Source organism: Sclerotinia sclerotiorum, genomic scaffold, assembly GCF_000146945.2.
Source record: "Sclerotinia sclerotiorum 1980 UF-70 scaffold_25 genomic scaffold, whole genome shotgun sequence".
Classification (NCBI taxonomy): Eukaryota; Fungi; Ascomycota; class Leotiomycetes; order Helotiales; family Sclerotiniaceae; genus Sclerotinia; species Sclerotinia sclerotiorum.
Genome location: NW_001820811.1, coordinates 464,350 through 480,420, shown reverse-complemented (window position 1 = coordinate 480,420; position 16,071 = coordinate 464,350). Strand labels below are relative to the sequence as shown.

The following is a 16,071-nucleotide window of genomic DNA, read 5'->3' as shown; positions in this document are numbered from 1 at the left end:
TTTTTTTCTGCATCTTAGCGATATCCGACCATTCATATTTTTCACCCTGGATACACGCAAGAGTGGTCTTGCGATTTTATTCTTTTGGAAACCTGATAAGTAGATCGGACCAGCGCAGAACCATTCATTCGAACCTCTCCAGCTCTACCTGGTGCCTTGTTTTGAAGACATTTCTCTTACTTGATCACCTATCTGCCAGAAATAAATCACAGATAAATTCTTCACCATGGGAGTCCCAGCATTGTTCAGATGGCTGGTAAGTTTCGATTTTTAACCTTCATCGTTCTTCATTTTGCTAACAACGTTGTTTGACCATGTAGACCAAGCAATATCCCAAGATTGTGTCTCCTGTCATTGAAGAACAACCGCGCGAAATCGATGGCCAAATCATCCCAATTGATATTAGAGGACCCAATCCAAATGGGGAGGAATGCGACAACCTATATTTGGACATGAATGGAATCGTTCACCCATGTAGTATGTTTATCGCAATACTCCAGATAGTTGATTCATCATTTTTTGAAATATGCTAATACACAATTTTAGGTCATCCAGAAGATCGCCCTCCACCCAAAGATGAGGAGGAAATGATGTTGGAAATCTTCAAGTACACGGATCGAGTAGTTAATATGGTGCGACCCAGGAAATTGTTGATGATTGCTATTGATGGAGTAGCACCACGTGCTAAGATGAATCAACAACGATCCCGTCGATTTCGTGCGGCGCAAGAGGCAAAGGAGAAGGCGGAGGATAAGGCAGAGTTGCTTAAGATGCTGAAATCACAAGGTACACAGGCCGAAGAGACAGAAGTCAAGAAAGCCTGGGATTCCAACGAAATTACTCCCGGTACTCCGTTCATGGACATATTGGCCGCTAGTCTCAGATATTGGATTGCATATAAACTCAACACTGACCCTGCTTGGGCAAAGATGAAAGTCATCATCTCAGATTCAACTGTTCCAGGAGAGGGTGAACACAAAATCATGGAATTTGTCAGATCCCAAAGATCTTCTCCCGATCATGATCCTAACACCCGACATGTCATGTATGGATTAGACGCCGACTTGATCATGCTGGGTCTAGCAACGCATGAACCTCATTTTCGTATTCTAAGAGAAGATGTGTTCTTTAATGATGGAAAGCCACGAACCTGCAAACTGTGCGGCCAACATGGCCATGAAGCCCGAGAATGCAAAGGCATGTACAAGATAAAGGATGGTGAGTTTGATGAAAAGGCTAGCGCCCCTACGCTCAAACCATTTATTTGGCTACACGTCTCTATCCTTCGTGAATACTTGGCAGCAGAGATGTATGTTCCTAGCCAACCTTTTAGATTTGATCTTGAAAGGGCTCTTGACGACTGGGTTTTTATGTGTTTCTTTGTCGGCAATGATTTCTTACCTCATCTTCCTAGTCTCGAGATTCGAGAGGATGGTATTAATACCTTGATTGCCATCTGGCGTGATAATATTCCCTACATGGGTGGTTATTTGACTAAAGATGGTCATGTTGACCTTGAAAGAGCTCAGTTCATCCTTGATGGTCTAGCTAAGCAAGAAGATGCCATCTTCAGGCGAAGAAGAAAGGCAGAAGAGAACTTCCAGAAGAAGCGTAAGCTCAACAATGAGCGAAACGAACGGTATGGCCGTGGCCGTGGAAACAACGCCGGTGCTCAGGATTCTCCATCTAACGGTAGACAGCCTCCTGGTGGAGCTGCTCCGACTGGCTTACCACTCTTCACTCCTGGTATGGCCAACAAGGAAGCCAAGGCTATATCCCATGATATGGTAATGAACCGAGGTGCAGCTTACAAGGCTAGTATAGCCAACAAGAGCGCCGCTGCAGCACTGAAGGAGATGATGAATGGCAAGTCAACTGATGATGATAACGGTGAGCCTAGAGCCGATGACACCTCGGCGGAATTACCAGCAACTGCACTGGGAAAACGTAAAGCAGAGCTCATTGAGGATGATGACAGCAGTACGCCAGGACGTAACTCCCCCATTCCAGGGACACCAGGAACCCCGACAACACCTGGCGATGACCTTCCTCCTGACACCGTTAGACTATGGGAAGATGGTTACGCTGATAGATACTATGAACAGAAGTTCAACCGAGATCCTAAAGACATTGAGTTTCGCCATCAGGTTGGTAAAGCCTATGTCGAAGGATTGGCATGGGTTTTGCTATACTATTTCCAAGGATGTCCGTCTTGGGATTGGTATTATCCGTACCATTATGCCCCTTTCGCCGCGGATTTTGCAAATCTCAAGGATATGAAGATCAATTTTCAGAAAGGCAGAATCTTCAGGCCATTTGAACAACTTATGGGAGTCCTTCCAGCGGCTTCAAGACAAGCTATTCCAGAACAGTTTCACCATCTGATGACCAATGAAGACAGTGAAATTATCGATTTCTATCCAGAGGATTTTATAGTTGATTTGAACGGTAAGAAGTTCGCTTGGCAAGGTGTTGCTCTATTGCCATTCATTGACTCGGAGCGATTGCTCGATGCAATGGCTAAGGTATACCCCACATTACCAGTGGATGTTTCAGCTCGCAATGGCCTTGGAAAAGACGTTCTTTTAGTGTCAGAATCCCATCATGCTCTTTACGACGAGATTACCAGCAAATTCTATTCAAAGAAACAAGGCTCACCTCATATGAAGTTAAATCCCAAGGTCAGTGAAGGTTTGACTGGACGAGTTGAGAAGAATGAGGATTATCTCCCTTATAGCTCTTTGGTTTTTCCACTGGAGAGTGGAGCTATGCCAGGTCTTGACGAGGATCGATCAATACGGTAAATATACATCAACATTCTGACCGTATCTTACTTACAGTTTGTCTAGTGTACATTACGAAATGCCCAAATCTAACCATATTCACAAGTCTATGTTATTAGTCGGAGTTGATTTTGGCCAACCGGCACTTAATCAAAGCGATATCGAAATGACAAAAAGCAGGGCGTCTAGATCAGGTCGAAATTATGGCGGAGTGCCATTACAAGGTGATGGTAGGGGTCGTAACCAATTCAACTATGGTTCTGGTAATAACAATCGCGGCAATGGCAGTCGCTATAATGGTCCAGGAACAACAGCACCTAGGTACAATAATCAATCTCACAGCTCTCAGAACAACTACAACAATTACAGTCAACCACCACCTCCACCAGGCTGGCAGCCTCCCCCACCAGGATCATACGGTGGGCCTCCTCCACCGCCCCCTGGATCGTACGGTGCGTATCCTCCACCGCCACCTGGATATGGAGGTGGTTACAACAACTACAACAACTATGGTGGACGACGTTAGATAGATGGCTTTGCCGATATCTGCGAATTTACCATTGAAAGATGACATATATCTATATAATACCTGAGTCCATTCATCAAATCTCACACATGTCTCACATTGCATTCTTGTATCATCACAACAGGGCATAATTATAGGATTGGGATGGCATTAACAAGAAAATCCTTGTTGGGTGGTTATTGTTCTCAGGAACTATATGCAAATGTCGATGCCGTGCTTTGAAAACATTTTGTTTGCGCGGAGCATCACCATGATCCGAATACGTATTATCCAACAGGAGCACGTTATTGTAGTCAAGTATATATATAGATTGTATGGAGTATGCATCAACGAGCTCTGGTATTAGCACTTTAATCTTCAGGAATAAATCGATGTAACAACCAAGCCAATTTGTGTGAAGCTCGATCTGACGATATTAGGGTAAACCTTGGTAATAAATTAGCGTCTCCCCTCAAATTGTCTCATATAAATACAACAAAACATCATGAAACACATTTGGAATGATTCTTATATGCAAGACATTTCTTTTACAGATGGATGGCGGAAGCAGATAAATTGAGTAAACATTCCCCGTACTTTTTGGCCTTCCTTGCCTCCCTTGCCTTCCTAGGTAGGCAGGCATCTTGCGCAGTAGGGATATCAACTATCACAAAATGAATGCATTGATGCAAAGAAAAACATTTTCAGAAGTCAACCTTATTAGATTATACTCTGAAGATAACGAATTGCGATTTGTCCTCTGCAATCCTTCCAATCACTCCTAATTATGAGCAAGTCGTGCGAAACACACGACCGCTAGCATTTACTCACCCATTCACTGGCAGTCTCACACTCATTTGTTAATTAACCTTAGTTGCCGAGACCAAACCGGAAAAAAGTCCCCATCCCCAATGTTTTCTCCACTCCAGCGACTTGTTCATCCATGACTACACGTGTGTGAGGTGCGCGCCCGAGGAACCAAACCAGAGAAACCTACAACTAAATAGAGTCCAAGCTACTTCAGATATCCCTCATAATATCTGAGCCTTTAGTTCCTAAAATTCTCAAATCAAGTGTCATGCTCGCGGTGCTTCTACAATTTAATTGCTGCGAACCTGTTTCTTCCCCTCCGGTCTAGGCAAATTGTAAATAGGTTATCCTTATCCTTACTTATACACCCCTAGCTCCACTGAGCTTCTCCGACGAGCGACGATCGCGCATGCTTGAAGCCTATGTCGGACAATCACTGAGTGGTCTGGCGTAGTTGCCAACGCCGCCCGCGACAAGTCATGAGTGATAACTCAAATCTCGTCATTACTTTGGTGGAGAGGCTGATTACAAAAGTATAACCCTCAGTCGCAGTCGCATTCCTCTACGTGTCGCAGTTAGCTAACATATAGTTTGTTTACACACAGCTTCCACATAGAACTGGCGCAGATGCACACCACCTCCTTCGCGATGAGATTGCCCTCTTGAGTCGGACTACCCTCGTCAATATTAGTAAACCATCTATTGCGGTCGTCGCCGAAGCCCTTGTGCAATTGTTGGAAGAACTTGCAAGACCGTACAAAACGATATCGGCGCATCCATTGCATGTTTTACATTCGGAATTTTACGTGCTTGAGCTGCTAGCGGAATGCTGTACAACCCACTGGGAAAGCATCAATGCTTCACAAAATGCTAGCTATCGAGAAGATCTACTCTCTCAGGGTTACAGGTCCGACGATAGCACAAAACCTGAAGGACGAAGGGCATCCAGAAACAGACTTTTGGCGCGCGATAAACCCCCAGAAGCTTTAGACGACGATTTGGCAAAGAGATTGTTAGATGTGATCAAGCTGTTCTCAAATCCTATACCAGAGGGCTATGTGCTTCCGGCGTCTAACATCCTAGACGATGTTCTTGGGGCCCCTCCTGCTCAGAACTCTTCAGGTGTGGATTCTTTGAACGGCACAAATAACCAACAAAATGGAATCGAGGCTACAATATTGATACAAGAACATTCGGAATCCACAGAGGCATGCATAAGGAAAGTTGTGGAGTTTGTTTCCTTCTCCAATTGGCCGCGGACTTTGGAGTATTTGCGCGGCTCCCTCCGTGGACTACTTGCGGCCCAATCCTCAAATGGAAACCAAGCGCAAAACGGTTCCATAGTCGACGATGAGGCACTTGTCACTGTGCGCTTGATTCCGTCGTTTTGGGTCGATAGTCGAAAACTAGGAGTTGTCATACAAGAACTGTGCGGCAGCTTCTTGCACCTCCGCAAGGCCTTTCAGACTATAGTGGCAGTAGTCGTACCTCAGTTAATCACCCGATGGCTGGAGCGAAACCCTGAGGAATTCATTGAACTACACACAATGCACAAAAGGTTAGACGGTGGAGCGGAAACTCTCTTTGATATGACGAATAGCATGATAGATGCGGGAAGACGAAAAACATTATTATTTCCATTTCAAACGTCTTTGTTATTCCTTCTCCCAGACGTTTTTGAAGTCGCTAGCAACATGAGAGATATCAAAAGTAGCAGTATCTCTAAGAAGGTATCGTTTTTGGAGATGCTGAGGAAGACTTTGAGAAACAGGAATGAAGCAGCCATTTATTGTTTGACGTCTGTTTTGCGAGTTGCAAGACATTTTCCCCTCGATAGTGATTCAGCACTTCTGAGCTATGCCTTAGATGTCCAGGAAGAAGTGCGTGAAGCAGTATTCAGGAGATATACCGTGGGTGCAGAAAACACAACCATAGACTCTGGGTTAATGACAGCAGCATTTGTCAGCTTGGCGCATCTAAATTTTAAAACTTGCGTTGATAATCTTGCACCGTTCTGTCTTGCTCCCAATACATCTCCAGATTTCAAACTTGCTGCAATAAGAGCATGCACGCACTTCGCCAAGCAATCTAATGTTAATGACTACAAGCCGTTGTTTGCTAAGATGTCTGAATTCATTCGCACTTACATGAAGGTATGGCGCGTTTGTGACACTTGAGATGCGTAGCTAATTCTCCAGAAGGGAACAACGCTGAGATTCAGAGACTCCTACCCAATCGAACATCTGACCATGAATAGACAAACGAAATTTGCATTGTCCGGAGAAGTGGTATACAGCATGTTAATATTCTTGCACGCATATCCTATGGCTATGTTTGTTGGCCTCGACATGGGCTCACCGACTGCTGACACCATTTTTGAGGACATCTATGCTGCCTTTTTGGCTTTTTTGACCTCCGAAGATGAGAAAATTAGAATTTTGACAAGTGAGGTCTGCCGCGATTCACTGTCTGCAGCAACAATGTATGCCTGGCGAAAGCATGATTTTCAATTCACGAATATCGCGAAGTTTAACTTCTGGGAATCAACGTAAGTTTTTGGACATATGTTACCGGACAATCTGGCTTGACCTTGCTGATGCATTGCTATAGCTCCGTCATACTCAGCTCAGTTTCAAGCAAAATCATAAACCAAACTATTGATGAACACAATGCTCTTGCCTTCGTGCATAGCTATTTGCAAGGAAGACTCGATTTATTGAAAAAGATCAAAGTGAGTAATTTCAACATCTTTTATTGGATGCCTCGCGCTCGAATAGTCAACCCTCAAAAGGGTGTGCGATCAGTTACGCAATGCCGGTGCCGGTGCCGTATCACCTTCGCCTGCAACTACTCACATGTGATAGGACTTGACTGAGCTGGAAGAAGATGTTTCGGAACGGTTAGCAGCATATTCTATGATGGAAACATCATTTTTAGTTACACTCTGCTCGCCTGATATAGCAGTTTGCCAGCTGGTCGCGTCAAGCATCTCTCTATTCGCAGAAGAGATTCGTCTTGTTGAATCCGCACCGGACTTCAACAAGCTATCATTGGCAAGTGCGCGTAATATGGAAGTTTACCAAGAGCTTTCTTCAAAAGACTTTAGATTTACAGGTATAGTTGCTTTTCAGAAGCGAGCGAGAGGTCTTTTGCGTCAAATGCAACATCCTACTGCCGGCATCATCAACGCATGGGAGACTATCTTTGATCGATGGGTTAGATTATCCAAGCAACTTATCGCGCGCTCTGAGGTTCTCGATGAAAAATCTTTGGGAGAGTGGCGCAATTGTTCTGGATTCCTTGCTTCTCTTGGTGGCATTTGTATCGCAGGCCGATCTCTTCTTTCCACCCCTGACGATCAGGCACTTGCCAGTTTGCGATGGATCGATAAAGTAACTGCGGAAAGCTACGATGAAACCTTGCTCAATCGATATATGCGGCAGAGTGTTCAATTATTAGCTAGCAACAGCTTCAGGATACGTGAAGGCACCAGAGACGCCCTCTCTAGTGATCTTGCCAAACCATTACACATGCCTCTGTTTGAGGCTCTCCAAACAGAACTGGATGTTTTATTCGATAGTCCGCGGAGCAACGCAATCCCTGTCGAATCTCGGATCGTTTTTGCAGAACAGGCAGCGTCTCTACTAAAGAGTATCGTTGAGAAGCTCGGAAGCCCAGCTGAATTAGGTACAGGAATGCCAGTTGATATTGGTGCCTTGGCACTCAATTTTGCGAAGTTCCTGAATGGTTCAGCAGAAGGGGCAAGCGCGTTGAGGGTCAAAATTAAGATATGTCAGTTATGTGAAACTCTCACGCAGAAGAAAGAGCTCTTGAATTTAAGGCACGACGTGCGTATTCGTAATCAGCTTTTGGAAGTGATTTTTGGATGGATCGCGCGCCCAGGAACCCCAAATGCCGATACTGGTATTCATCTAGTAGGAAATCGCCTTGATGAGCTTGTTCGCCTCCAGAAAGATCTTGACAGAGCTTCTTTGAAGGCGCTAGCAGAATTGACATATCGTCTTCCCCTGCAACCAGCCGAAGGCCAATCCGATGCAGATACAAGCGACTTGAAGTCACAGATGTTCCATACATATTTCAACAGGTTTTTATCGCTCCTCAATCACGAATCGGCAGAAATCGGTAGGAATGAGGTGCGGCTCACATCTGCTGTGAGTGATGATTCTATGAGTAGTCCAGAACTTGCAATATCTGCACTTTCTAATCTTTTGAGCGCCAATATCGATGTTGGCCTCAAACACTCCTTGGGTATTGGCTATCATGAAGATCTTGAGGTTAGAACAGCTTTCGTCAAAGTTCTTTGCAACATTTTGATTCAGGGTACCGAATTCAACAATTTGTCTGATGCAGCCGTGAATCAAAAGTATGATGAACTTCTTGAAGTTAGTATTGACAACTGTCTCATCCCAATGAATGTATTACTGATTAGCCATTGATAGCTACTTGTTAATGACATGACACTTACAATTGCACTTTGCGATGCATGCCCGAGTACAGAGGTGGATGAGATGACCATCTCGCTTCTCAATATTTTCGACTCCAGAGGCATGGGCTTTTCTCTGCTTGAAGCACTCATCGAGCATGAAGTGGAGGAAACTGGCAAGTCGTCCTGGGAATCGAAGATGTATTTGCATTACTAATATCATATAGAAAATGAGGCTGAACTTTTGAGAAGAAATTGTGTTGCCACCAAGCTTCTGTCAGTCTATGCAAAATGGAAGGGCGCTGCGTATCTGAAAGCGACGCTACAGAAAGTCTTAGAGCGTCTAGTTCTTACTTCAAAAGACCTGGATCTTGAACTTGATCCTGCTAGAACAACTTCCCCGGAGGAATTGCAGAAAAATGCTCTTCAGCTTCGTGTAGTGACAAAAGTCTTCATCGATGATATATGTAACTCTGCATCGCGTATTCCGGTGTCTTTCCGAAAAATCTGCAACATTGTATGTCAATTCATGCTCCGCTATTATCGCACTATTGACATTGTATAGATCTCTTCTTGCGTGATGAGAAGGTTTCCGGATGCAAAATTTACTGCCGTCGGTGCCTTTATATTCCTACGATTTTTTTGCCCAGCGATTGTCGCCCCTGATGCAGAAGGCTTGATAGCGTCCCCACCATCGAAAGAAATGCGCCGGGGTCTTCTCCTTATTGCAAAAGTAGTCCAAAATTTAGCCAACAACGTCCTTTTCGGGGCAAAGGAGCCTTACATGTATCCTCTAAACGATTTCTTGACACAAAATATATACCGTGTAACGACATTCTTGCGGGAGATATCAGTAAGTTCATCCATTATGGGTAGAAGAAGAAAGCTAACACCAAAAGGCACCTCCCAATGTTAGGGAAACACTTGCTGAGTCCGAGTCTTTCGATTTTGGCTCTTGCGTAGCTTTGCATCGGTTTTTGTATGATCACTGGGACCATGTTCGACAAAAGCTTGTTCTTCGTGAACGACAACTCTCTGTGAGATCTCCTATTGATGGTGCCAAGAGTCATACTCCAGTTTTGGATGCCCTTCGAACGCTCATCTCTAATCTCGGACCACCACCAATGGATGTGTCCTGGAATAGGCCAGCGATTTCACAAAATACACCACCGTCGTATTCACGCTTCCAACACTTCATGCTTAGAAATGCTGGTCGAAGTTCAGAAGCTGTAGTATCAAATAGGGCCGTATATGATGGTGGTGAAAGCAAGGTACCCAAATATTATCACGTTAAATGCTTCATCAGCTTACACCAATAGGATGGACTTTCGATGATTTGTATTATACTTCGAAACATTGATACAGAAGGAACGGATTATGATCTCTTGTTATATGTGTACTTGAAGGTTAGTAAGAGTCGCTATGTTCCTGACGCCTTCCTTTGCTGATATCTTCTAGATCGCAAGCCGCATGTGGCATAAACCATTTGGTATCTTGATCGATGCAACCTGTTATAATGGTCAAAACGAGCCTCAGGATGCACTTTTTCGAAGGCTTGATTTGCTTACGCCAACAGAGCTCTCAAAGCAACTATCTAGGGTATATGTCTACAACATGAATAGTGCATTTAGGTGAGTATCAAATGGGTCTGGAGAGAAGTAGTGCTAACAAAGGCATAGGAAATGTTTTCGACGCATTCTCCGGCTATCTGCAAAGAGCGAAAATAGCGCCTTCCATCCGAAGAACGTTGACTATCACCTGATTGGTAGTCTTCAAGACTTACAATCTCATTTCCATCTTACACAGCTTCATCTACCTAAAGAGACTATAAGCGTTGTCACAGACACGAGATACGTCTTCCAGCCAATCATAAGATTGTCTAAAACGAAAGGCAAGGTAGAAGTGATAATCAAAATAGGTAATCAATTTGTTCAGGTGACAACAACGAAGAAACAAGAAGTTGTTCCAGGCCTTAGACTGCATGCTACAGTCAACGATATTTTCCGCTTAGCAGAGGTCGATGAGGCACCCACCTCAATACAGACCGAGGATGACTCTGCATTTGGTTTACGGACTGACAACGGCAAGATTGTAATGTACTTCACTAGTCCGAGAAAGAGCGATATTTTACAAGCTATTCGCAGTGCTAAGACTAAGCATGGAAAAGAATTGAGGACCTTGAAGTCAATTGAGAGATTGGTCAGACCGCAAGATGTACCAGGAACACTCCTCAATATTGCCCTCACTAACATGGCGAGCCCTAACGCGGTTCTGCGGCTTGCATCCTACAACTTGTTGTGTGCTCTCTGTCGAGCGTTTAAGTTCGCAGCTGATTCTAAATTCATGAGTACAAAGGGTATAAAATACTGCTCCCAGAACGTAGATTATTGCTAATGAACTCCAGAATTATGTGTTCCTTTGAACCCATCACAATTTATTGTTGAAATCAGTGCGCAATTGGCTCGCTCAGAGCCTCAGCTCACAGGAGACTTTCTCAATGAATTTTTCGTTGGATGGGAAAGTTTCCCATACTCGCAGAGACCTTTAAGCTTAGCGTATATGGCGCCTTGGCTACCAAGTTTGAGAACTCATCTAATACCCAATGAAGCTGATGGCGATAAGGGAAGAGACAAAGTCGCTGTTATCTTCAGAAAGCTTATTGAAGTCGCCATATCCGACGTTGTTCTTAGCATTACCCTGGAACAAAGCATCTGGCCAGCAATTTGCAAGGACGAAGTGTATATGGATATATTCCTAGAGGAGATTCTCAAACCAGCTCTTAATTTTGGTATCGATGATGAACGGACAGAGATTCTGGGTTCCATTCTTGCCTCACTCGACACAATTACGATACGTGGAAAACTAATCTCAAGGCTTCGAAAGGCTCTCAATCGTACCTCACTCCGACCAACAAGGCATCTTCATGAAAACACAGTTTGGGGTGAGATTTGTGTTCTTTTAAGACTCACCTTGTCTGTTTCGTTCGATAGCGGTGTCCAGTCGCAATTGTATCTCCCTGAAGTCTTCCATCTTGTCACCATGCTGGCTAATACAGGCTCGTCCGACTTGAGATTAATTGTTCATCGCTTACTTGTCAATACTATCCATGCTATGTGCACCACATTTGTGTTGGAAGAAAGCAAGCTTGCTCGATTAAAGGTTATGCTATCGTCAATATCGGAGCCTCGTCAAGAGTCTCCGTTCAGCATACTTTCAAGAGACGGTGCTTCTCTTCCTTCATCACAAGACTCGGGTCCCTCAGCATTATTAGCCACGGAGTCTCTTGCTGGCCTTCTCTCCGATATAAGTATCGTAGCGGCTCCAACAGTTGATTTGTCAAACGCATGGCGTGCCAGGTGGATGAGTTTGGTGGCAAGCACTGCTTTCCAGAGTAATCCAGCCATACAACCCAGGGCGTTTACTGTTATGGGCTGTTTGGCTCGGGAAGATGTCGATGACGACCTACTTTATCAAGTGCTGGTAGCACTTAGAAGCAGCATCGGTCGATATATGGAAGATAGCGACAGTGAAATGATGGTTGCTATAGTCACAGCTCTCACCAAGATGATGGATAAACTACCCTCGGCATCACGTTATGGAACCCAACTATTCTGGCTTGCGTTATCCCTTGTGCGCTTGGTACCAATTGGACTTTTCAATTGCGCGGCGATGTTTCTAGATGCCGTCCTACTCAACATTGGAGCTTCCGGTGAACTCAGCAATGGGCGCATGATCTCGACATTATTGCAAGGCAGAGCGCCACTTGATGAAGCGGCAATACAACTGGATGAAATATATGGGATTCATTTCACTGCAGAAAACTTCCATTTCGCAGTTTCTGCTTGCATGGTAAAAGGTATGACGGATTCATTAACGAGATCTACTGCTATGCGTGTAATATCAACATTCCTCGACACGACCATCACTAATGCGCCTGATGGAATCTCGTTTCCACGAGATATTAGTTGCATACCATATCTTGGTCTTCTATTGGCCCGAGCGCTCAATCCAGAAGATGCAGGGCATAGTTTATGGCTTGCTACTGCTACTCAGGGAGAAAACACCCCATATTCAGAGTCAGATATGGACAGTATAGCACAAATTGCGGGTCTCAACGAGAGAGAATTGCTCCTTACTTGCGCCATTGGTTTAGTCGACTTTCACTATTTAGATGATATCATTCAAAATCGCGCATTGCAATGGCTCAATAAGCTTGCCATATCATCATCAAACGTCATGCTACGCCTGTAAGTCATCTTCTCATACCCTGCCGCATCAAGATCAATGCTAACCTCATGAAGCTCCGGCCCAATCACGAACATACTAGATGATGTTCTTATATCTTGCCAGAATTCGACAACGCTCGAATCTGCACATCAATTGTTACGTACCATTACCTCAAATCCTCAGTTCTCAGCCGCGATGGAGAACACCGATGCGTTGGATAGAGTATTGAGTAGCATAGGCTTTGGAGGTTTGTGGAAGAATTCGACCTACCAAGGCCATCATGAGGTCGCTAGAGAGTGTACTGCTTTGACTGATAAGCTTATCGAGGTATGCATCATTTTCTATTTCTCGGTCAAATGTCAAGGCTAACTTGAGTTTGCAGCTTATCATTGCATAAATATAAAAGATGAGGAACGTGTTTTGTGACGAAGATTAGGAAGGGTATGTGACTGGTAAAGACAGGTGAAGAAAGCGAAACGAGGCATGAACCATAGCTTATGATAGGATAAAAGCCCTCTTAATTTTTTCAGCGTTAGCTTTAGGATAAATGATACCCTGTTCACACAACTCCGTGCTACAAACTATAATCCAGCAGGAAGATTGGACGATTACAGGCATAGAATTGTACGTTTTGATTTGATGTGCGTTAGAGTTCGTCCACAATAATTTGTGATCAAGTGATTCCAAATGGATTAGACCCTCGATATTTGCTTATAATTATTATTAACTACCAAGGGAATTTTGTATACACAATGGTGTTTTGATGAATCTACAAGCTCCAGACATTTTACACCCTTTTCCGTCGACACAAAAGGGCAGTGAATCAATCATCAATGGGCCACGGGAAGATCTTCTCCAGAACAATAAGTTTTTTGATGTGTCAAGTGATGACAGAGTCGGACACATTTGAAGATCGTGGTGACACTTCGGAGTGGCATTCATTGATGCGAGGAACTTGCTACGGCTCGCTGACTAGCTTAAGTAACAAAAGTCATAGTTCAAGATTTCTGCGCAACGACGATTCGAAATGTCAATGTCAAATATTCTGGTCGACGTCGACTTTTTGCCATGACCGGTACAAGCACTATTAACGAAATCTCTATCGAGAAGATTAAACCAGGCAGTTTAACTTCTTGTCAATGACAAGATGGCTCAAGTGCGTACTATGTGTCGAGGGGTATACGTCGACAGTGGCACAAATAAGTAGTTATTAAGCAACATAAAGCATCAAGTTGTAGATTAGAGTACTGTAGATGGAAATGTCTTGTAATAGTTTATCGTAATGTTTTTACCTTTGCAGAATTTCACCCATGTATTTCGCTGCTTGAGCTGTCGATCTAACACCATCAAACTTGGTCTGTCCTGGGGAGAAATCTCGGAAGCTTTCAAAGTTTTTATTCGCATTTCTAGGATGCCTGTCATCTCGCGCCCTGCGATGAATGATAAATCGAAGTTCTAGATTGCTGGATGATGTCAATCTGGAAGGGGAAATGGAAATCTTTCTTCAACTTTCAGGAGCGTATTTTCTGGAGAGGAAGCTATTTAGCATTGATGTCATCCACGAGGAATGCTATGTTGCCTCACACGCAATATATATATGTACATAAGTGAGTTTGTTGTGGGCATTAGCCAATTGTGTACTACAATTTTCAGGATGCCAATAGGCTGAGCTGCAGGTTTTTACAATTAGGGAAATTGGCTGGCAAACCCCGCTCCTTTCCTCGTCACTATCGGCAACCGAATATTATGATGATACAAGTAAATGCATTTGGAAGCTGAAGAAATAACCACACTTTAGTTTTCGTGATACACATCATGAAACCTCTTATATCATGACATTGGCTTACAGTATTCTTCTGCTTGCACCACATTTACCCTCTTCAGCATGCTCTTCTCGCGTATAAAAAAGGTGTCTAGCCCGCGGATTGAATCAATTTCTCAATTACCTTCTACACATCAAATTTTAGTTTTTACTCCAACCTCCTACATCTAACGTTGCTCACACGTAAGCTGACAATTATGATGTGTATGTCACCAACAAGCCTCCCCTAGATCTAAAAAGAGTTATAACACTTACATCTTTGAGCAGCAACACCAATGATAGACCCCATTCCACAGCGCAGCAGCTGGTGGAAACAACATAACGCATATTATGGCATACCAGCGGAAGGGTCGAGTGATTTTGAATTCCGCCCGGCACCAAGAATATTCAGATATCCAGGACCATTAACCGAAGACAACCTAGGCGACCAGACGAAGTCAGGCAAAACAAGATCTTTCTTGGATTATGGTGATCCTAAACCCCGCATCTGGTCTCATGAAAACATGCCACCCGACCCCAGCAAGAGTCAATGGAGTTTCACGCCGAACACTCCAACGCACATCGCTCAAATACTTCAAATACTCGAACTAGGAGATCTAGCCTTCGCACAAGCCAAAAATGGACAGGTTATGACGCCTCCGCGATGTGGTCGTGATCATACATTCCCGGAGATACTAGCAGCAACCGCCCTGGCCAAAATGCAAGAAAGTGGATTCAAGGAATTACCCTCACAAGAGGACGTCTTCGAGTTGTACCATAATTGGAATATGTATGTTGATCGAGCGGGATTATCTAATGCTGAGATTCCATGGGGTTTCAGGGATGCTTTTGATGCGGAGGGTAAAAGAAAGATTAGCTGGATGGCTGTTAGTAGCTCTTGCTTTGATCCCATAGCTCTCATTCAGATACTAATGTTGTTCAGTATAACGACAATATTTTACCCTATCTTGCACTTTTGACGAACGAACAAAATGTCGCTTACGAGGCTTCGCCAGTTACTACTCTGCTCGAACTGGAAGTTCAGAAGGATATGGAGAAGATGTTGAAGGCGCAGGAGCTGGTCGTCAATGCTACTTCTTTTATGAAGTCTTTTTCTGAACTATTTCCTAAGCGAGGGTACTGAAGCTCTTTACATATGTCGGTCTCTGAATCACATGGATGATATATGTGTAGCATAGACTGTCTTCAATGAATTATAGTGTGTGTCACTTGCTGTCGTTTGAAATGGGGTTCGATGTGTTAGCACACCATGAAATGAGGTACATAATTCAAAATGAGCGTAATGACTTTCTGAATTCTTTACTAGTTATCATTTATGTTTAATTGACCTGAGTCACTCTTTGAATTCTTTGAGCGGTACATAAGCTACATGAAAATTGTCCAAGCTACTTGTGGGTGATACCAATAATGACATGACATTACGTACACATGCTCTGGGGATTCTAATACTCAGGATGAATATTCCGGCAACTGCGATCTA

At 43.8% G+C, this 16,071-nt stretch overlaps 3 protein-coding genes across 3 annotated transcripts; all 3 read left to right on the top strand.

The window, feature by feature from the left end:
- Positions 1 to 226: 226 nt before the first annotated feature.
- SS1G_13542 (hypothetical protein) lies at positions 227 to 3,309 on the top strand (the record flags this gene model as incomplete). Its single annotated transcript, XM_001585608.1, has 5 exons — positions 227 to 256; positions 321 to 477; positions 547 to 1,309; positions 1,415 to 2,800; positions 2,850 to 3,309. 5 exons carry the CDS (start codon positions 227 to 229, stop codon positions 3,307 to 3,309), a joined length of 2,796 nt encoding a protein of 931 aa, XP_001585658.1.
- A 250-nt stretch (positions 3,310 to 3,559) lies between these two features.
- SS1G_13541 (hypothetical protein) lies at positions 3,560 to 13,166 on the top strand (the record flags this gene model as incomplete). The annotated part of the gene is made up of 15 exons (XM_001585607.1): positions 3,560 to 3,628; positions 4,163 to 4,243; positions 4,689 to 6,251; positions 6,297 to 6,646; positions 6,709 to 6,829; positions 6,963 to 8,501; positions 8,559 to 8,610; positions 8,770 to 9,059; positions 9,108 to 9,395; positions 9,442 to 9,813; positions 10,001 to 10,173; positions 10,222 to 10,898; positions 10,947 to 12,789; positions 12,844 to 13,096; positions 13,152 to 13,166. 15 exons carry the CDS (start codon positions 3,560 to 3,562, stop codon positions 13,164 to 13,166), a joined length of 7,686 nt encoding a protein of 2,561 aa, XP_001585657.1.
- A 1,625-nt stretch (positions 13,167 to 14,791) lies between these two features.
- On the top strand, positions 14,792 to 15,714 carry SS1G_13540 (predicted protein; the record flags this gene model as incomplete). Its single annotated transcript, XM_001585606.1, has 3 exons — positions 14,792 to 14,795; positions 14,859 to 15,457; positions 15,514 to 15,714. 3 exons carry the CDS (start codon positions 14,792 to 14,794, stop codon positions 15,712 to 15,714), a joined length of 804 nt encoding a protein of 267 aa, XP_001585656.1.
- Between the last annotated feature and the right edge of the window lie 357 nt (positions 15,715 to 16,071).